The sequence below is a fragment of the Parus major genome, chromosome 1A (genome assembly GCF_001522545.3).
Source record: "Parus major isolate Abel chromosome 1A, Parus_major1.1, whole genome shotgun sequence".
NCBI classification, from domain to species: domain Eukaryota; kingdom Metazoa; phylum Chordata; class Aves; order Passeriformes; family Paridae; genus Parus; species Parus major.
Window position 1 is genome coordinate 45,064,742 of NC_031773.1, and position 22,203 is coordinate 45,086,944.

The window sequence follows — 22,203 nt, forward strand, 5'->3', positions numbered from 1 at the left end:
ACACATGGCCCTTCTGACCCAACTTCAAGTGCAAGAGTCTTCTCCAGCAGCACCAGAGCCATGCCACTGTGCTCAGTCACATAGAAGTGGTGCATGGTGCACAACCAAAGCAGATGTCCATCAGATGCATTGGCAGAGTGATTTCTGAGTAATGCAGGATGTTGTTCATCTTCGTAGCATCTGATGAGCCAACAAAACAAATATCCATCACACAAATCTTTGCATGCAGGCATACTGTAGTGTTTTGAACTTTTATAATTTCTCCTTCCTTTTTCTTCTTTATGTTATGACTTTATTGCTTCATGACTTGGAAGTACTTAATTACTCCCTTTTAGTGTTCTCATATGCAGGTTTTATCTGGAGCATTATATGTCCCTAAGTGTCATAAGTATATCACCACTTTATAAGAGAAAAATATGCTCAATGTGGAAGGATTGATTGTTTGAAAAAAATCTGTAATAAAAGTTATCCAGAAGCAGGATAGAAGCTGCCTTTCTGTGCTGGCAAAGTGCTCAGATGAGATGCATTGGCAGGAAGGTAGTGAAGGTGTTTGTCTTACATGAACCTCCAAGCTCAGAGTCATGAGAGAACAAAAGGTCAGTAAGAAGAGCAGCTCCTCATGGAGTCAAAAAGATTGTATGAGAAAAAGAAATATGGATAAGGAAGAGAAAGGCACATCAGGATTTGAAAATAAAGAGAAGGATTTTTGCTACATGCAGGAAAAGAAGAGAGCAGAGTGATGTGTACAATACTTAGAGGTTCAAATCTCATCCAGCTTCAAAACACTGAACTACTTCCCCCTCTTACTGCAGGTGAAGATAGCTGAGCCCTGTCCAGAAGACAGTCCTCAAATTGAAAGGTTAGCTGTGGATGCAGGACAGTATTTAAGTCTTTCACTTGCATTTGCACCAAAGCCCTGACTCAAAGTGCTGCTCATGAGCCATTACACTGAGCCAGAGGGCAAGACAGGAGAAAACCCTGATATTTTTAACATCTATGTTACTTGTCAGAGCATATCAGTGTGCTTGTACCCAGCTACTGAATATGAATGCCAAGCTCACTTAAGATCACCCTGCTGCAAGGACAGGTACAACCAAAGGCCATACAGCCAGGCATGCAATGGTAGGGGGATTTTGGTGTCAGCACCTATATGGCCAAGCCTAAAGGGAGGAGAAAAACTCCACCAAATACAGTTTGTTGCAGACCCAGACTACAGTGTGCTGCTGGAGAACTCTTTCTTTCTTGATGTCTTGTGTGGGTATTGTCACGCTGCAAAAGAGTAGCTGATGTTAACTTTTAACATCTACTCTTCAGAGACCTCTTTGCTGTTTTCTCACATCTCTGATACACAAACCCCAGGATTAATCAGCAGCGTGGGTTATTTGCAGGAAGAATAGGGAGAGTTTACTCTAGAGTCTGCTTAGTGCCAATAGTTCACCAGGTTTTCATCTGCCATAAGCCACATGCATTGTTCCCAATCTCTTTTCTACTTCTGATTCCCCTGCCCTTTGTGCTTTTCTGCACGTTATCTGGGGATGTATCTTCAACTGCCAATATCTCTTTTAAAAGAGCTTTCGCCCACATGGAAACAAGGTAATGCTGCAGCTTGCTGCAGTATTACTGTCTTACGTTTTTTTAGACTTGTAGTTTAACAAAAGAAACACACATAGAAAAGCAAGACCTATCTTTCTCTGGAAAAACCTGAAATTATAATTAAAAAAGGATGCTTGCAACTTTGTCCTGTACCTGTTCTTGGGAAAATAATAGAAATTAATTCTCCTAATAAAAGGATATCTTCTGTAAAAAAAATAACTGCAGCACCAATGAGACTGGAGCGAATAATTTCCAAATATATTATATACATTTGTGACACCATTTTTGTGGTTAGTTTTGGGCACTTTTAAATATGTCTAAAGCAAACTGTAAATGTAAAGTTTTCAGTGATGCTGGAACATTCTTTCTCATGTAGTTTGGAAGCATGATTTATCATCCTTCTTTAGTAGAAGAAGCAAAATGTTGTATATAACCAGCAGCAAGTTGTTGATGGGACCTAATTTTGGATGTGATCAATCTGCAAATTCTGCAGTTCTCAGGAATAGCAATCTGGAAGCAGTATCCTTTATTTTGATGTCTGAAAAAAAAACAAAAACAAAACACGTGCTGCAGAAATAGTTTAGGAAGCTCAGCCACAGCTGCACTAGAGTTTATAGACCATTTTCAGAATGTGAAGAAGCAACTTAACTTGAACCTCCGAGTAATGTAGCAGTCACTTTATGTTTGGAACCAGTTCCTAAAATAGATCCCTATTTTCATGACCAAGTGAAAGCACAGCCCTACTGAGATCCAGCTAGAAAGTGTGTGTTGATGACAGGCTCAAGTTTAGTGCTGAGCACTGGCTGACTCCACCGTAAACTTCAGAGGGATGATTGCTTTAAATGAGGCAACAACCTGTGCTGATGCTTAAAGAAAATGGTTCTAGTTAATTTTTTGATACCTTAGGGATAATTGCCCAGTATTTTGGCCATCACAATGTCCTAGCGACTGCAAAAGAAGTAAGGAACTCATTTTACAGCTGGGGCTTAGCTTTTCACTCTTTGAATCCCCTTACAGTTAGCATGGTCAAAGAAGGCAAGCTCATTGTCATTCTGTTCACATGGATTGGTATGCTGCCTTTCTCAAGAATAAGGTGACTGGGATTTGCTCTGTATCCTAAGGATGTGATTTCAACAGTCTTCAGAAGCTGGCAGTTGCATTAGCCCTAAAACCAGGAAGTAGGTGAGCAGCTGCTGCAGGAAACTCCACATGCCTTCACATTTCCTGCAGGAGATCAGCTCTGGAGTCAAGAAGAACAGGCAAGTATTGAGTGCACAGCTTCGATTCTGAATGCACAAAGCAATTGTAAAAGAAAGCAGTTTGCACAGCCTTTGGTCCTGTCTGCAACCCCACTCTTTTCACAAATTGCCTATGGAAGTGGTAGCTCTCTTCCCCTTGGTAGTATATTATGGATCAAAGTGTATTAATATTGCAGAGATTCTAAACCTCTTCCTTGACCTGGAGGTTCACATACATTGACTTCCAAGGGAGCTGGAAGAGCAGAGTCATTAATGCATTCTTGGACATTTCAGTTCACAAAACTGAGGAATCTAATCAATAATATACAATGATTTTGGTTGACTGCACTTTACAATGTGCTTACAATATCCACATTTTCAGTTGTTAGGGTCTGCTTTCCATATGCTTTTTAGTTTGCTTATTTATATCTGGTTAGGGTGTTTCATTTGTTCTTTTTAAAAACAAAATTAGTTTGCTGACAGAAGCAATAAGAGTCACAAGTAAATTAAGCAAAAAAACCCAGTAGTGTAGAACTATCATTCAGCTTTCATGCCCAAAAGAGATTGTCTGACGATTTTCATCCAGAGTATGCTGAAAGCAATTCAAGTAGAGCTGGAGCAATTGCATCAATGTGAACAGGAGGAAGCCAGAATCAGCAATTTACTGTAAGATAGCATATCTAAGACTGTGCATTAGCAACATAGGAAATTTCATCTTTGCTTTTCTCTTCGGAAAAATAAAGCCTGTTTTTTAATCTAAATTTCAGTACAAAAAATGATTAAGTGACAAATTTGAGAATTTTGGTGTGAAAGACGATTTCCAGTATTGATGATAAGGTTTCACAAGACAAGAGAAAGTGGATTATTTTTCCAAGCTTAAGGTCTTTTTATTGCCATGTGTAGCCTTACTGCTTTCCTTAAAACATACCTTTATTTTTTTTTTCCTTAAAAGCTAGTTAATACCTCACTTGTAGCATCTTTTCCATATGAGACTTCCTAGTATAGGTAAAGGCTCAGAAGAAAATAAATAATTTTTGACAAATTCTAATCCATCAATCAGAAAACTGTCATTTAATAACTCTGTGATAGCTCCATTAATATTGTCCTTTGTCAGCTGTGTGGATATTTTGAAGGAATGGAAGATATTTCCTCCTGTAGACCAGTAAAATGGTAAACCATGACAGTGTATTAATTTAAATATCTATTACTGTGACTGAATCTGATGTCTACACTGAGCAGAAAAGGTGTTCACATTTTTAATTTTGAAAGAAAATTAATATTTTAGAGTTCTCTTTTTATTTTTTTTTTCCTTTAAGAAGATGGTTTCAGCTCCATTTTAAAGCCCAACATTTTATACTTTAATTATTCCATGTTGATCTCTTGTATCTAACAGAACTAATTCTTATTCCTGTCAGGTATAAATTTATCTATTCATGGGGCTGAAAAGCGTGTGCAAGTCTGTCAGAGGAGAACTGCAGCAAGCTACCCAGTGTCACAGCATCCACCTGTGGATGGGCATCCCTCGATCCCACAAGCCAGAGGGTCAATAAAAATGGAAGCCTCATCTTCTGGGTCTACGATTTCATCAGTCACTGGTGGAAAAGCAAAATCCCATCAGCCAGGTAACAGATTTGCCTCGACACCTTTTCCAGTCTCATCTCACGTGTGATGTGCTATGACATGGCAAAGCTGGTGTTAATAACACGAGGTGATGCTTGTGTGCAGATCAGTCTGTAGATTGTCAGAATTACCGATTGATTTCTTGTTCCCATTTGATGTTTTTGTTGATTATAGATTATAGGGAGTAACAGCTGAAAGTAGGAAATAAAGATGTAAGTTTAATCATAAAAACCCCTACAATGTGTAGTGGTGTCCAAAATGTTAATGAAGAGAGATTTGGGATATTGCTTTTTAATACTGCTTCCCTTATATATATTTAATTTTGATATGCCTTGAGCTGATTGCTCTAGAGGCTTCAGACATCCCCCATAGTATTCAATAATTGACACTAAAATTGGTTTTGTCCAAATACTCAATCCAGGGTGTAGATCAAACTCTTTCTTGCTATAACACTGACAAAACCTGTGGATCTGCACAAGATATTACAACATAGGTTAACTGATTAACAAAATGAAACTTTTCAAAAGAAAGTCAGAATCTCTAGGGAACCATCAAATTCTAACTGGCATCATGAGTTCATTCCTTGTTATGATAATTGCCAGTGCTATTTTAGAAATATCTTTTCTTGTAGCAGGGGAGTACATTTGTACTGGCCATGCTCAGTCATTCTTCACAGTGAAAATTAAAGTCCAAATTTCTTTCCTGAGCAGAGCAAATTAAAGCTGCCCATGAAGTCAATTTTGTAGCATATCTATTGGAGGGTCTCAGTAACCTCCCAGTGTTGCTGCCCAAAAAAGAGCATGATATATGATGTATTTAGCTACTTGGATGCTGGGTTTAATTTTCATAGAAGTTAAAATTTTAGAATAGCTATTGTAAGTTGCTCTACAGGTCTACTGCCATGAGTTTCATGGACTCATAGTATTTAGTCATCATAATCTTTGTCAACACAGATTAAAGAATTTACAGTGATTCATAACCATATGTTTTGTTTATTTTAGTTCTTCTGTTCACTTGTTTGTCCTGTTTCTTCAGCTTCTGTTTTGTTTTTTTTGTTGAAGTACAGAAATTACTACTACTGAAACGTTGCTGTTGCTAAAGATATATAATGATGTATGCAAATATTAAATTATGTGCAAGCAGCAAATTCAGGCCTCTGATCGAGAAAAAGATCCCTTTTTATGTAGGAAACCCAGAGGTTTCCCAAAATGAGGCTCATTAGTGACCATTGGATAATGATTATCATTCAGTATATGAGATTAGTTTTATCTGTCATATTCTCCTCTTAAGACAGTAAGAGCATCTATGATCTATGGTGAACATTTTTTGTGTGACAGGAGTCTTCCCTAACTTATATATCTTCATCTGAAATGAAGTATCATTTCTATGATTTGTGTCTGTCTTTTCAATTCTATTTGAGACCACTATATTTGTGTTTGTGTCCAGGTTAAACTGCATTTGAGCTGTATGCAAATAGATCTAAGAAAGATTATGATCAGCAGCAACAACAATGAATAGCACTCCTAAGAGGAAATTCTAATTTAAACAAAAAATCCTCGTTCCTCACTCAAACTCAGTCACAAATTAACAGCTGTAGCTTCATAATTGGTTTAAGACATCAGTTGTCCAGTGGTAGTACCTTATCTAAGATATCATAAGCATCTTGATATTTTAGAAAGACTATGTTCTTATGTATATTAGTTACTCAGATACCAGATATTACAGCCTTCTTTTCTAAGCTATCATCCTGCTACTCCATGCAGTAAGTTTGTAGGATTTTGTTCCTTCTAATTTTAAATAATTCATACAATTTGGGTTTTTCTTTCTATTGGACTGCTGTTATCACTATCAAGTAGCTCTCACAGCTGGAGTAGTGTATGCTATACTCACTTTGAAATTTTCTTTGTCCTCTTAGCAAATACTCCAAACATGAAGGCAGTCTAGCATAACAGAATGCATTTTTAGGACTTAAAAATGGCATTTAAATTCTTATCAGTAAAAGAAACTATGACCATGAAAAGAAATAATCCTTGATAAAGTGCAGGTTGAGAGTATTTTTTTCTTTGATAACACTCTACTTCTATTTTCATCACAACAACTTCTTACCCTTTGCACCACTTCTTCTTTCAAGAATGACAACTTTTATTATCTCTCATTAATTCCATTTATTTGACAGCAGTTTCCTTTGAATGAAGTTCATAGGTAGCTGTATGCTAAGGACAAGAAACAATAGATACTGTTCATTGTTCCAGCATTTCTTTCCAGTTACTTCCCTGCCAGTTTTATTTGTAACTAGTAAGGAGCCTGAGGCTCATGACCTCTATTACTAATCTGGGTGTTAAAGTGATTAGGGAGCAGAGGATTGTCTGTACTGTACCTGACTTAAAAATAAATAAGTTTTTAAACTTGTTTTTTGCTAGCTTGCAAAGAGGTACTGCTCAGCCATGAGCAACTTCCAAGCTTGGATTTTAAGCAGATATAAAGGTATCAATTAACTGGAACAAAACAGAGGAAAATGAAGAAACAAGTGGAAGAAAAAGGCTGTTAACAGGGAAGGGAAGACTCCTGGCACCTTTGCAGGTGCACCCATATGAGGGAACTTTCTCTTAGAAAGAAGGAAAGCAAAGACAAGTATAAGCAATCAGATGATCAATTTAGTTGTACTGACATTAAAGCAAACATGTATTTCTTTCTAAAATCATGGCAGCATGTTTTCAGTTTTGAGAACTCTCCAGTTATCATCTTCCATCTATATGAGCAGTGGTGGTGTGCTGTGGCTAGAGGGGCACAAGGCTACTGAAATGCCCAAAGCCACTGGGTCAGACTGTTGGCTACAGGGAATTGGCACAGTTCCTCCTGAAGACAGTGTAGAATAGTCATGTCGGTGCTGCTCACAGAAGGCACATTTTGGAAGCAATGGTATCATCATTTAGAGTCTCTGTATGAGCAACAGGAGGAAGTATGAAACAAGCCTAGCAGGGGTTAAGCTGTCATCCCAGTCCATTTCCTCAGTGTCAGTCAAACCTGGGGACAAAAAAATCCCTTGCCTCCCTTCTGATGGCATTGTGTCTTTGCTGTGCATCAAGCAGTGCTTTGGTTTCTGGGCTTCTGTTGGCTCTTCCCATTGTTAATCTATTCATAATCAGGACAATGTTACATTCCTTCAATCTCTTGGTGACAAATTCCTTTTTTCTTCAGATTCTGCAGAACTTGTCAAACCTCATTTTTCTAGGACTTCCTAAATTTGCTAGCTGTGGAAAAATGTCTTATTTAATATGTCTAAGCCACAGTAAAGGAAATAATTTCATTGTGTGAAACTCTGGAATCTTCTTAGTTATTCTCTACTTGCAACATTTCCTAACACTTGTCATCCATTTTGTAATGACAGGAATTCAGAGGTTCCCTGGCAAGATTTTCTCTCTGTGCTTCTGGTAAAACCTTAATGCATTTTGAGGTTTAGATATATTACTGTATATGTAATGTAGATTGTAATTTATATCACTTATACAGTGAAATCAGTGCTGCAGGCAATCTACAAAATCCTGAAGGAAGGGTTGTCTTTGAAATAATTTATTTCCAAAATTTAGTTAACATGTAAAGATTCATCACTCTGGGAAACATATAAAAATATTCTAGAAAATTTTGCTTGCAAAAATTTGCTGTTCAAAAAAACCCCTTTCAAAGCCAAAGAACTGTACATTTTGGAAAGGACATTCCTTTCTACCTGAAATTGTATAGGCATGTCCATGATACTTGAAAGAACTTTATGTGCTGAAAGGACTGGTTTCTGGCATTATGGTGAAAGTCTACTGGGGTCATTGGAATTCACTGAGAAACTTTTCTTGCACTCTCTTGCTTTTTGTGATAAGAATTATTTGATAAATTACAAGTTTAAAAGAAGGTATGTTTGCTTTGGACAGGATTTTCTTTACATTTAGGTCCTCTTTTTTTTGCTGCTTATCAAGCTATAGCATTTTTATTGATGACTGTACTTACTGAGCTTGTAAATAAGAATAAAGAACTAAGGGGTTTTCCCAACAGAAAAACTGACTTGGCAGGCAAGTAAAAAGGCATGGTTCTTGAAACTAGCAACCAAAATTAAAGGAGAAAAGGAAACGTGTTTAATAAGCTTAGTCACAAATTAATAAACTTTGAATTATCAAAAAATTTAGGACTGAAGACTTCAACAATGATAATTTACTGTGTAAAATATGTATTTTTCTCATCACAAAATATGTATATGCTTGTTAGCATTTGCATTTGATTGTAAATGGTCTTCTGAAGATTTGCGTTAGTTCGATGTGACTTGCTGGTTAAATCACATTTTCTTTTCTTTGCTGACTGGCAGGATGTGTGGCATGCATCTTTCCTAGATTAAAAGACTAAAACCCTGCAAATAATTCTGCCAGGAAGCTCTGTCATGCAAGTATTTATTGGCAGCAAATGCATGCATGGCATGGGGATGGCTGAAAAATTCATCTAGAAATTTGAATTTGCACTAATAGTAATGCTGTTACCTTACTTTAACATTATTAGGGGAACAATCCTTTTCAGTATGCCTTCTACTGGGTGTACATAGAACTCTCTCTCATGTGGAATGAAGCATAGAAAATGCAAGCAGATTTCAAAATAGTTCAGTATTCCCCTTGTTAAGCTAATTTTCCATATTAAAACCCCACATGTTTGCAATAACCATCCCTATGCAGAAGGGACATTAATGTCAAAGAAACCAGCCTGCATATTTAACTTTTCCCTTTATCTACAGCCTGTGTTCCAAAGACTGTAAGTTAGACACATGGAGCAGAATTTCTCCCATGTTGGTACTTCAAGCGTGATCTGTAAGCTCCCCCCCACCTCACACAGCTCGTTCATTCTCCTGAATTCCCTCTGAATTCTCCAGGAATTCTCTCTGCAGCCTCTGCAAAGCTCCTGACGAGGAGAACAGTTTGCCTCAATCACCATGAGGACCTTTTGCCACCGAGCTGAGTGGCAGGACACCACGTGGTGAATATGCAGTACTTGGAAATTAAGAGCTGAAGTAGCTCACAGATGATGCAGACCTTGAAATCTTCTATCACTTTGCTTAGTCATTCAGCCTATTTCATTCAGCCCTTTACTTTCCTATCACAAAAGTGACTTATTTAAAAATTCATGGTCTTAAGGTATCAAGTCTCCTGGAATGTTCATTCTAGCACCTTGGAGAAGACTTTTGCAACAGCATGGTGACAAAAAAAGAAAGATGCTATCAGAAAAAGCACTGTTTTTCAATGCTATCTCTTTTGTTTAATTTAAATGTATTTGATGCAGGCAGAAATTGCATCCCTCTGTATCAATTTGTGCTGCATGTGGCACACACAAATACTAAATCTATCTAAGAGGGACTTGTGCATGCCCTCAGTAAGGGGCTTCAAAAATAATATTAATAATTTTAAGTGGTGTCTTTGAGGGTGTTTTGCTTCTCTGGGGCCTATGTGGTTTTAAACTTAACTCTTTTCAGAGACTTATTTTATCTCCTTTCTGCTTTGATCACTCTCCTGTTCGCTGTTATGAAACAATCTTTCATTCCCCCCTGCAATCAATTATGCATGGTTACTTTAAAATCAGTGCAGTTCACCCTCAGATTTCAGCTCTCCTGGCTGTTGTTAGTTTACAATATGTAGTCACCTCACAAAGGCTGCAAAATGGTGCTCTCTGTGGATATTCCTGATTGTTCTGCCATCAGAGTTTCCTTTCAAGGGGAAAAAACAGGAAAAGGCTTAGGACTAAACTCACTGATCTTAGAGCAAGGTTATAATGTCCTGAGACCAGTGTAACATAGCTGTCTTAAAACAACCTGACCATTCTATTCTGAAGAAAATATACAATATATAAAATTTTGCGAAGTTTCTGGGAAAGTAATGACACATTTAATCTGAAAAATAACTTATAATTCAAGGAACAGTGAGAGAGACTTTGAATAAGCAGTTATTATGCTCTTGTAATGCTTGACTGGAAAATGGGTCTTTTTCTTAGCTCTATAGTTCTTGCTTAAAGGGGTTTAGTGTTATGCAAGACTCTATTTCTATGTTAAATATATTACATATATTCCAAAGAAAGATTCTTGCGGGAAGACTGTCAAAAGATGGAACAAACTAGCTTCTACTTTGGCAGAAATGCTTTTAAAGTCAGAAAAGGGATTTGACTAAAATAGGGTTGCATAGTGTTACTAATTTCTACAAAAGGTTTGTATCATTCCAAAAGATAGTAAGACCTCTTTCCTAACACCAAGCCTGCTGGTTCATTCTGATATCTCAAAATTAAGCCAGCCCTTACTTTATAAGTAAAAAACAAAACAAAGCACAAAACTCCAAACAAAAAGCAAAGGAAACCAAAAGCAACCCAAAACCAACCAACCAACAAAAAACCCAACCTAAAGCAAAATGAAACAAATCAGGAAGCAGGCTTATTCCTTGGATGAGTAGATATGCTACAGGTAAGTGCTTGTAGGGTTCTAATGGATCCACTAGAAATCTCAACCAATGTACTATGGTGCCAAAAAAGCTCAAAACCCCTTAAGAGTTGCATAAAACTCATCACAACTTAGACCAGGTATGAGGGCAGCAGCAAAGCAAAAGGGTGACATAATTTCTGATCCGTCCTTTCTGTCTGAGAACTTCCTTTGGGTCTTACAGGCCACTGACTGCTCCTGTGCTATGTGTGGGTGGATGTCTCAGGAAAGCAAACGTGTCCTCTCCGTGCTGGGATCTTCACAGAGGCACAACATTTCCTACTCCCATCCTTGGGAACGCAGTTCTGTACTGTTTTCTGCTTTAGAGGTCCAGTGGAGCACAAACCATATGACTTTTTGAGGTCTTCTTCATTACTGGTCGTTAAAACAGAAAAAGGGAGATGGCACTACAGTTTGATGCCTTATTAAGTAACTCCGCTTTTGATGCAGACCACCTGCCAAAAATGAACAGGAAGAAGTCAATAGAAAATGTGTCTGAAAGGATGATTCTTTATCCTTTGTTGGCATGGGTTTGCCTTGAGGGACACCATGCATAGCAGCTTTCTGCTTGCTTTTAAGAAGTGGGTCTGCTAAGAAGGAACAACTTCTCTGTAGAACTTATATTCAATACTTAGTGCAGCTAAACAAACCTGCTCATCTTTGAATTGTATTTGTTCTTGCTAAGTATCACCCTCTTAGAGGTAGATGGCCCTGTGACCATCCACCCACATGGCAAAATCTCTTTCATTACAAGTTGGAACGACCTTGTTTAACATCAGTACCATATTAACCACATTGGTACACAAATCACTTCTCTGATACATTTGGTCATTTTTATATTTAGAAGTATGTTAAAATTCTGACTTAGGGCAAGCCATCTCATTTAGCCTCTAAAAATTAAAAATCTTTTGCCATTTCATTTAGCCTCTAAAAATTAAAAGTATTTTAATTAAAAATTATTAATTAAATTAATTTAATTAAAAATCTCATTTGTTTTCCCAACGTAATTCATTGGGACCCTTCAAGACAAATAAAGGAAAAAATATGTTGTTTTATGCACAACTTTATGTATCAATGAGTAAATCAGATGGAGTGCCATGAGGTAATTTTAAATGTTCTTTCAGTTGAACTAGAAAGTCTCAGTAAGATGATAAAAATCTCAGACTGATCTTTACAAAAAAAAGTCATAATTTTTTTAAAATCTAATATTTACTTCATTTTTATATGTGTTTATTTCTCATACTTCAGTGGAAAGTATCTTCTCAGACAATATTGCTTAGATTTTACTCAGTGGGATATGTCATTAATAAAGCATAAATCAGCAGCTGCTAAAGCAAGAAGGAGATGCTAAAGGCAGGTTAGTGATCCATCAATAGCAACAGTGACATCAGATACTGTCTTTGCATGTAGTATTGGAGATCTGTGGTAAGGTAAAGAAAATAAATCTCTGGAACATGGATGAGGTCATTGTGGCTTTTTCCAAAGAGCTGCTAGTTTAAAACCTCTGTCTGACAACAAGCCAGAAATCATTAATTTGGCCAGTCCACCACCCATCACTTGGGTGATGTTTCTCTCAGCTAAAAAAATGCAGTAGCCCCTCCTGAAAAGTAGATGCTGGCAGAAGGGGAGGAGGATAGAAGCCCAAGTGCCTACATTCAAGTCTTTACTGACATGATAAAGATCATGGGAGAAGAAAGCATTCCTGCAATCCCTAATTTAAAAGCTACATTGTTGGTAGATACATTTTTGCCCTTGTGTTGGTGAAGGCAAGTTTGTTATTAGCCATGTGTATTATTGCAAATGATTGGTAGAAGATTATGGCTACAATTTTTACTGAAATCAGACTGGATGCTGTTAATCTGATATTTGTGCAGTGAGGCCAGGTATTAAGGCTACTGTGAATTAGACCAGCATAGAACACTGTCATTTCTGTGGATTGCTGAAATCTCCCTATGCTGCAAGACGATCAAATACAGGAGAGGAAATTCAAATGCAGCAAAATTGTCTTGACTTCATTGTCTGAACTACAGTTAGGTTTAGGCTGGTCATTTTCTGACCACTTCCTAGGCATCTCAGTTTTTGTTATTTAAAGAGGGGCTTTGAAGTCAGCTATGTACATTCTCTGAGAGTTTAATTTTATTAAAGGTCTATGGTTAGATAGATCATCAGATATCAGCACTTTGGGACCTCCATAGCTGACTGCCACTTTCTTTCTCCCTGGCCCAATTACTTCAGGTCTGCTGGAGATGCTGCAGGAATCCTGCAACCTTCATCTCTTCTGAGGAACGGCAACTTAAATGTAACAAGGATGGAGGGTTTGGGGGAAGAAAGGGTATTTTGTATTTGTCTGTATTGTCATTAATTTGCTCTAACTAGGGTTGAAATGCAGAACAAAGGCTGATGGAGGTGAAGATGCAAGTATGAAATGGTATATGTTAAAAGTGGTAGCTGAGTATTTAAGAAGAAACTGAATGACATAATTTGCAAAGCTCCTTAATTGAATTGCTGTCCACTGATTTCTTTTCAACTTCCATCATATTGTTTGTATGTATTTTTCAGCAGCTGGAGTATTTTTTTTCTTGGGCCTCAGAAATCTCTTTTGGGGCAAATCTTAGCCTCTCATCTCCGAGGCCATCTGCAGATTTCCCTAGGCTACTATTGTATGAATAATCAGTTGTCTCACTTAAGAAATCTCTTTGTTCTACATCATTAAATGCTGACTCCTGCTGCTGCTATGACAGATCACATTGCAGAAATCTACAAGGGGAATTGTCTCTGATGTTAACAGTGAATCTTTGCTGTGGAACAAAAGAATACGCTGAAGCAAGCGTGAGACAATTTGAATTTATAATATTTTATCACTGAAAAATAATAAAGGATGAAGCTGGTCAAAGTGTACCCATTTTGAGATCTGTATTTCCAAAAAGTGAAGAAGGGTCTTTAAAATACTTTTGAGTAATTTTGTGCCTAGGAATATTATTTCTTCCTCCCATCAAGGCACTAGAGAGATCATAATTCGGCAAGGAGAAGGGGAAAATACAGTGGGCTAGCCCTGAATTCAAAATAAGAGCAGCTTGCTATAGGCAGATTGAATGATGAAGGGAAATGATGAAGGCAGATGAAGGGAAAATGAAGGGAAAATGAAGGAAAAATGCTTCTTTCTAAAGCATGAGTGATAGCATCTAGTGAAGCACAGTAATCTAAATGACCTGAAAGTTTGTTCTTCCACCTTGACCTTTTTGTCATGAACTCCTTTCCCAGATATCTCCCTGACCACTGAAGGTCTCTGCTAATTCTGTGCATTAGGTAGTCAAGAGCATCACCTCTAACAGATGCCTTTGTGAAAGGTTTTCCTGCTACTCTTTGAAAACCAGAGGTACCAGAGGTACTCCCAGTAGTTGCCTCCCTCTCTCTGTCTGTATCCAAATGCTCTGTAGCCTTTTGCCCATTTTCTGTCTACTCTTGATATGCAGCCACCCTTCTGTGCGTGGAAAGTGTCTATTTCAAAACTTTCTGCTTTCTTTGCTCATGTTGAAAGAGCATTGGAATGGACAAATCTTGTGTCCATTTTTGTGTGTAAATAGGTTTGAAACTGTGAGCAGCCAGAATAAGTTTTTATTCTGCACAGCTTTTAAACTACAACCATTGTATACCAGTGTGAATCCATTTGAAATCAGGACTTCTTCCTAGACTATGTCATGCCATCAGGTTGGCATATGAGAACTTACAGTGCCCTGCATCTGAAACACACTGTCCATGCTCTTTTTGTCCTAAAGGCTGTTTTCTGTCTTGCAACTTTGTGTGTGTGTCTTTTTTTAGTCTGCTTGTTCCTCTGTTATTTGTAACAACATCTCTTGTTTGTTTTCACATTTGGGAGCTAGTTTTGTAGGTGGTATGGTGAGGTGACAATCATGACATGGCAGCATATGGTCACCTGAACGAGGGACATGCCAGTGGCGACTCTGCATCATTGCTGATAGCAGAGAACGTTGTTGCTTCGTTCTATTTAGCTTTAAATCAGTCCATGTTCTATGTGAAGCTCCTTGGCTTGAAGAAAATTTGATTCTGCTAAGGAGAAAAAAATGGAAATATCTTCATTCAATGTGTATGTTTCCTCACCTGAAGCCCCTTGGCTGGATTTTGTACTGCACTGTCACAAACCCCATCAATCTCTTCAATTTCTTCAGAAGGAAGAGAGGATTTGCAGGTTAACCAGCTGGAAACGCAAATATGGATAAAACCAGACATACAGAAGACAGATGTGGACTTTTCAGAAATTCTTAATGCAATACAAGAAAGTAAGTTCTTCCTTGGATGCAAAATTGTGTTTATGGTAGAAGATCCAATTGAGATGTATTGAAATTATAACTGAAGGCACAGACAAAGTGATTAACTGAATGATAAGTATCCATTATTAAAATCTCTCAGGATGTTCAGTGGATAATTGAAGGCTGTAAGAAATCTTTTACTATCAGAGAAGTCATAGAAAGATTTGAATTGCTGTGTGCAGTAGGATTCCAGCAATATATATTTTCTATGCAGACATAATCAGAAGTAGTAAGATTCCTGATAGTTTAATAGATTCTTTGCACTCCTGAGGGGCTGTGTGAGCAATTAATATGTTAATAATGTGTTAATAATGACATTAAAATGCTGAAGTTGGGATTTGAAGACTGGATTTGAAGTTCCAGTTGTTCCCAAGTGTTGGGCTATATTCACATTTTTGCAGCTGGTACTATTTGGGAGAAGCCATGAAGTTATTACAAGTGAAGGCCCGTGTGTCTTAGATACTGCACAAAATTTTCTGGTTTCATATGTAATGGGCTGTGGACTAAGAATTAATTGGTTTACCCTTTTTAAATCCAACTGCAGAATGGTCTCAACACTTGTGCTGGAAGTAGTGCTACTCTTGTTAATAACAGTGGAAGTCATGCCCCGTACCCAAAACTGATGCCATTCTGGAATCCAATAGAATCTGGAATTTCAGTGAGAATTTTTTCATAGTAGTTTGAAATTCTTATGCAGGGTGAGAATCCAAACACAAGGCATGGCTTCCTGGCTTCCTTGTTTTCCAGTTTGATTTTAAACTGGGTGTTTGGCATAACAATTTTCTGGAGTGAGAAACAGCAGCTTGCATTTTAGGGTGATAAAGGATGAATGAGAAAAAAACCCAGACTCTGCCTGATTTTTGCCACTTGAATAAGGAACCACACAGAATCAGGCTGTTTAGTGGTGGTATTAGTTGGGGGTGGAAAGGAAATTCTTAGGTTAGTATGATGATGAGGGTAATAATTTGAAAATGAATAATTTGAAATTGAATCACCTTATTACTTAAGCTACAGGTTTAGGATGAATTCCATGTTTTCTTATTTAAAAAGCTTTTTCCATCAGGAAATATTAATGTGAGGTTTTGTCTTCTCTCTTCTCCACACCAGCACAGCCCAGATATAGGCCTAGGAGCAATTGGGATGCAGACTGGAGATGCTGAAAAGGCACTGTAGGGTCTTCCAGAGGTGAATAGACAAGATAGTTAAACATGGATAAGCAATTTAATCTGCGCTGTTTCAAGAATTAACATTTTGATTTATGGATTAGTCACAAGCCATTTGAGAAGGATGCAGTTTTTACAGCCTTGGAAGGGTTTTCCATTTAGGAAAAGGAAATCCTTTATCCAGCCCAGACACAGGTGCTGTTGGGAAGTTAACCTCCATGTCCTTTAGCTACATCTCCTTCCTCAAAGACAAAAGGAATTCTGTAGAAGCCACTTTGCAGTGGCTCATTGTGTGTCCAGGAGGGTGTTGGCACCTGCAGTCTGTTGCAAACATAATCTAATTGGGAGATACATGTCTAAATATTCTTTCTAGGGTAGTTGCTCTGAACAGTAAATGTTCCTTTTATTCCCTTTTGCTTTAGCATTGAATGATAATTTAAAAACAGGCTAATGGTGCTTCTAGAAACCAAATTATTTTTCTTGCTAAGATAAACTTTGGAATATTGATCTTCAGCTAGCATTATCCAAAGTGAGAGTATACTTGATGACTTGGTGGGACTTTTGTTAGTAAAATAACAACAGAAACGTGATCTCTGAGCATGTTTCCATCTTCTCACAAAATAACATAGGTCCCATTTTTTAATGAAAGTTCTTGTTTTTAGGCACTTCAGTTTCAGCATCCTCCTTCAGAATGTTAAAGGAGTTATCTTTTTTTTGAGTCCTACCTTATTGATTTGAAGTGACTTGACCCACTGAGATTGTGCATGGATTCCTGCTCAGAATTTATCAGCGTCCAGTTTTTAGAATATGTAATTCTACTATATTTGGGATAAAAATATTTTTATACCCACTTTTTTTCCTTTCATTCTTCTAGGGATTCTGAATTATAAAGTCATTTTTATTTTTTTCCTACAAAATAGAACAGGAGGGGGAGAAAAGAGATTGCATATTTATGCTGATCTAAAACCAGAGGGAGAATTCTTAATATCTCCTGTAGCAGTGCATTTGCTGCTCTGTATTCCTGTTAAATTTCACTGCTTAAAAATACATGACTCTGCAGTAGCACCAGCCTGTCTCCCAAATGGTATTTATATATATAATAAAGCCATTACACATCATTCTGTTAAGGACATTTGTGGGTATACGCACATCAGGGTCTGAAGGGAAGAAGAAAGGTGGAGCCCTGATTATCCTTTTCAGCAGCATTTGGCCATGTAGGTGTTCAGCCCATTGGAGTGGAAGGGCTGAGCTACCTTCAGGCAGCAGGAGAGTTATCTCAGAAGTACCATCACCATTACTGATGTAAAGCAAACAGGAATTGCTATATAAATTATCCATTTGGTTTTTTAGAACAGTATTTTATTCATTTCTTTTTAAATATATAATGAGTCTTGGGGTAGAAAACTTATTTCAGCAAATGTTGGGGGCCCATATTTTCTGTAGTGACCAACTGACATGCCAGTTATCCGTGTATTTCTGATATAAACAATTTTCCACTGCAGGCAATTTGGAGGAGTCCTGGTAGCTAATTTCACTAAGCAGCTGAGAGTTGCTTCCACAACATCTTCACTGCTGAGATGGACTGTATTTTAAAATGACCTTAAAATAAGATTTTTTTTTGGCTTCTTCAGGAACATTCAGTAATTCTGTGTTTCAAGCCTCCAGACACATTCATTGTCTTATGCACACAGTTCTGTATCTCAAAACATCCACTTAAAAACTATGTATTTTGCAACCCAAAGCATTACCAGCACTTCAAGAGGCAGAAATTCTAGTATCTCAGAAGCCTCATCTTTTAAACCAAGGCAGTCTTAATGTCAAAACAAAGTTGGTTTAAATTCCCTCAAGTATAACAAACAGGCGAAACTTTCATTTTACAGCTTTCATTGGTGCTGTCTGCAACAGATATATGTATCTTGAATAATCTTCAGAAGGCTTCACTATTTAATTATTTTTGGGATTTTTTCCACAGTTGTTTTCAGATTATGTTGAAGTTTTAATCATATAAAGATTCATGTGTCATTGTCATGGAGGCACTGATGGGTTTCAATTCAGTGAAGTTCAAGTCATTCAAAATGTTTTCTCTTTCAGTTGTTCTTTCTATTGAATATTGAGATGAATTCTCATATGAACATGTGTGCAATATCTGGTCATGATCTACATCCAAATTGTTATCTGATGGGGTAGAATGTTTCTAGTCTTGACTTTTGAAAGAGCAGGGACAGTGAAGGACACAAGGTTAGGCTGTGACGTGCTTTGTTGTGTCAATTCTCTTTTCTTTTATAAGCATCTCTAGTATGATTTTTGTGGATTGAAATGAAGGTGGGGAAAAAAATCTGTAATATTACTGCTACAAATTGGATTATAATAAACAAATCTGTTCATTGACTTTTAAGGCTCCTAAAGCCTCTGTGGTTTCCCCTAAGACAAGCTGAAAGCAGCCACAGTGACACTGAGGAGCTGCATGCTCTCTTCACATATAACTAAACAACACCAGAAACTCAGAATGTTTCTTACAAACTATGCTGCTTAGGTTAGCACATTAACCTAGTATTTAGAGTGGATTATTTGGGACATGAGGAACCTCTTTGTTGTCTCTGAAACTTGTAGTTGTTTTCCAAACAAAACTCTTGTAATTAAAAATACAATGTCTTTCATTAACCTTGTCCTTATTTTATGCATGAAAATGAAGATGAAAGATTCTGGAATATTTTGATTGTGTTTTCTTTTTTTATTATCTACAGATGTAAAAATAGATTTCAGACACACACAAAAAGGGAGGAAAATTTTCTCCATGCTCATGATTGACAAGGAAAGAGTAGTATATTTAAATTGCAGCATATGTCTGTTTTAAGGATGAATATTATGGATAAGACACTCCTGCTTGTGAGCATGAAAAATAGGCCACCTGCAGAGACTGGGGAGTTGGTATCATCAGCAATTTTTTGAAAGGATTCTGAAACTGGGCTATGACCCTTGAAGAAGGGAAAGGTGAAAAGGAGGTCACAAAATGCTCATGATGGCTGGGAACAGTTAGTGGCTGTTAATTTCTGGCATCTATCCAGTCTCTCCACAGTGGGGGAATGGATTTTTACACCTGCAGCCAGTAAATAGAAATGGAACTAAGTTGCCACCAGCAATTAGAGATTTTTGGCTGTTAATATAGATTCTCACCAACAGGAATTACAATTGCCTGTCACTAAATTAGGGGAGCTGAGGACAAGCAAAAACATCTACAGTTTATTGCACAATAAAAGAATTATTCCAAAAGTCAGCCAAGCTTGCAAGAAATGTGAATAGGGATTATTATTATTATTATTATTATTATTATTATTAACAGGGTTAGACTAATTTCTGTCAAGACTGTTAGATATTTGCTCCCACTGTAGTCAGTGGAAGAGGCTCAGAAGCTGGGACCTTTGGGGGTCCCTTCTAACAGCTATAACTCTACTTTCATAGTTTTGGATTTTGCCTGTGAGGCACGAGATTAGAGAGCTGAAGTCCATCCACAGCTGAAGCGTGATCCTCAGCTGAGGCATTTTTCTTCTCCTGGAACACATCTCTTCATCATGTTTTTCACCAGACCTGTGGCACATGGAGTGCAGAGTGAACCCACCTGCCCTGCTCCTCCCATCTGGCAGTCACTCCAGACCTTAATACCTATACTTTTTTTCAGGGTTGCTTTACCACAGCTTAAATCTGTAGATGTAAGCAATTGCTTCATGCAAGACTGAGGGCTGTGTGGTAGGTGGATCTGAAAGTGTCAGATTTATATGCATCAAAACATACCAAACTGTGAAAAGAGAAGTATCTGCCCAGGTTCATTTACTCAATGCCTTTCAAGAAACAGCTTTTATTTAAGGCCTTCTGCCTCTGGCTACCCCATAGATCTGTACAACTTTGAACTTCAAACTTTGTATAGTAGGTTAAAATTCTGCCTCCTTATAAGAAACTTTCAGAGACAATACTAATCCAGAAGGTAGTCATTTAAACCATTTGCCCCCAGAAAAGCTGTGAAGGTAGCTCATATCTGTTTTATTGCAACAGCAGATTGTTTCTTTTTCATGAGAGAGGTGTTGTGGTGTCCTAAATCTTTATGTGGCTCATTGATGAAGAAAGCATTCCAACAATGCTTATCAGATTTTAAAACTAACATGGTATATACTTACAACAGAACTAAAAAGTGAAATTATTAATGGGTTATACTGGGTTATACTTGCTGTGTTCACTTGGTTCAGTGGTGATTTGAATGTATATTTTTATTTTTGTTTTTTAGTAGCTAAGGATGTCAACATTTTTTTTGATGAGTTAGAAGGTGTAAACAGCCCTTCCAAAGATGATGATTCCCTGCTTCACCATGGTAACTTGACCAGTACTTCTGATGATGCCAGCAGGCTGGAAGTTGTGGGAGAGGTAAGGATATGCAGAATTATTAATACTATATTTATTCATGTCCATTATAAAGATGTAATAAATGTAATTATAAAGATGTAATAAATGTAATTACAATCTCATTCTCTACCATCAAATTGTGTCTAATTTTTCCCATGAGAACTGGTTTTCCATTCTAAGATTATAATGCTGAAATATACAAAGTCTCAAATTCAAAAGTTTTGATTTGATGCACCCTCAGTGAAACAGCTATACAAATCTAAGGCTTCAGTGCTTCTGAAAATGCTGGAAAATTTTTCCCTATATTCATCCTTTAAGGGGAAAGAGTGTGGAGGGGATTTATCTACAAGTCCCATAAGAAACATGGGTGTCAGTTATGAGATCCATTCCCTTCCAATGAAGAATGATGGTGCATAATGGTGATTCAGAGAATATACCAGGGAGGGAACATTCTGCACATAGTCCCTTTTAAAATCTTTATTAAAGCAGGCTCATGGACCCATGATAAAAATATGGGCCTTAATTTCTTCCTGTGTCTTTCGCGAAGAAAGGAAAATGATGACCTTTACCTCTCACTGTCCTGCCACCCATGGACATTAGGGTTGTTTCCTCAGTGAGTGAAGAGACTTCTCTCCTTTCCTCCACCTCAGGAATGGGGCTACATCTAGACTTCTTACTGGACTGCTCTGACTTTACCTGCAAGTTGTGCCTCAGGTGCTTTTGGCAGAGGGCTGACTGGAACAGACCAGAACTGGCAAGGATCATGCTAGTAATTAAAAAGAGTGGAAAACCACAGGACATTGCTGAGGGCCCTACCCTGACCCTCTTTTGTTCACTAGTTTTGATAGAGTTTAGAAGAGGGAATTAGAAATTATCTTTTTCAGGAGCTAGAGGGTTTTGTGGTGCAAGATCTTTTGTGCAACACTGCTGAGGGGAGAGCCAGACATTTTCTTTGTTCTAGAAATTCAGCCCATAGAGAGCTTCACTCCTCGAATGTTTAGACAGATAATTAAAGCAACAAAATTCAGGGCACCCTGAATATGTTTGACCTTGCTCACAGTTTCACCTTCCTTAATCGTAGCTCTTCCCTAACTTCCCATACAACATACAAAGGACTCTTTGGCTGCTTGCACCATAATAGGTTAATCTTAACTTGATATTCCCCTGTTGCATTTTGGGACATGGTCTTTAGCAAAAAGGAGCAGGTGAAAGGCACATGATTTTTGTAAGTTAAAGAGGAGAAAAATAACAGAAAATGATCAGAAGGACATGCTGCTGTTAATGTAATAATATTGAAAAAACAATACCTCAAAACCTTTCTTTATTTCTCTTAGACGTGTTCTTTTTTGTTTTTTTAAATGGAAAGGGAAAACCTTTGAGGG

The 22,203-nt window shown here is 37.5% G+C and overlaps 1 protein-coding gene across 7 annotated transcripts in view; it reads left to right on the forward strand.

The window, feature by feature from the left end:
• ANO4 (anoctamin 4) overlaps positions 1-22,203 on the forward strand; it is a 169,891-nt gene that overhangs the window by 51,266 nt on the left and 96,422 nt on the right. For 5 of the 7 annotated variants that reach the window (XM_015627778.3, XM_033514333.1, XM_015627779.3 and 2 more), the window contains exons 2-4: positions 4,247-4,453; positions 15,126-15,236; positions 20,706-20,842. In XM_015627778.3, coding sequence (XP_015483264.1) covers positions 4,384-4,453; positions 15,126-15,236; positions 20,706-20,842 — 318 coding nt within the window. In that variant the 5' untranslated portion in view covers positions 4,247-4,383. The remainder of the gene's footprint in view (positions 1-4,246; positions 4,454-15,125; positions 15,237-20,705; positions 20,843-22,203) is intronic. The other 2 variants (XM_033514332.1, XM_033514334.1) reach the window with 2 other exon arrangements.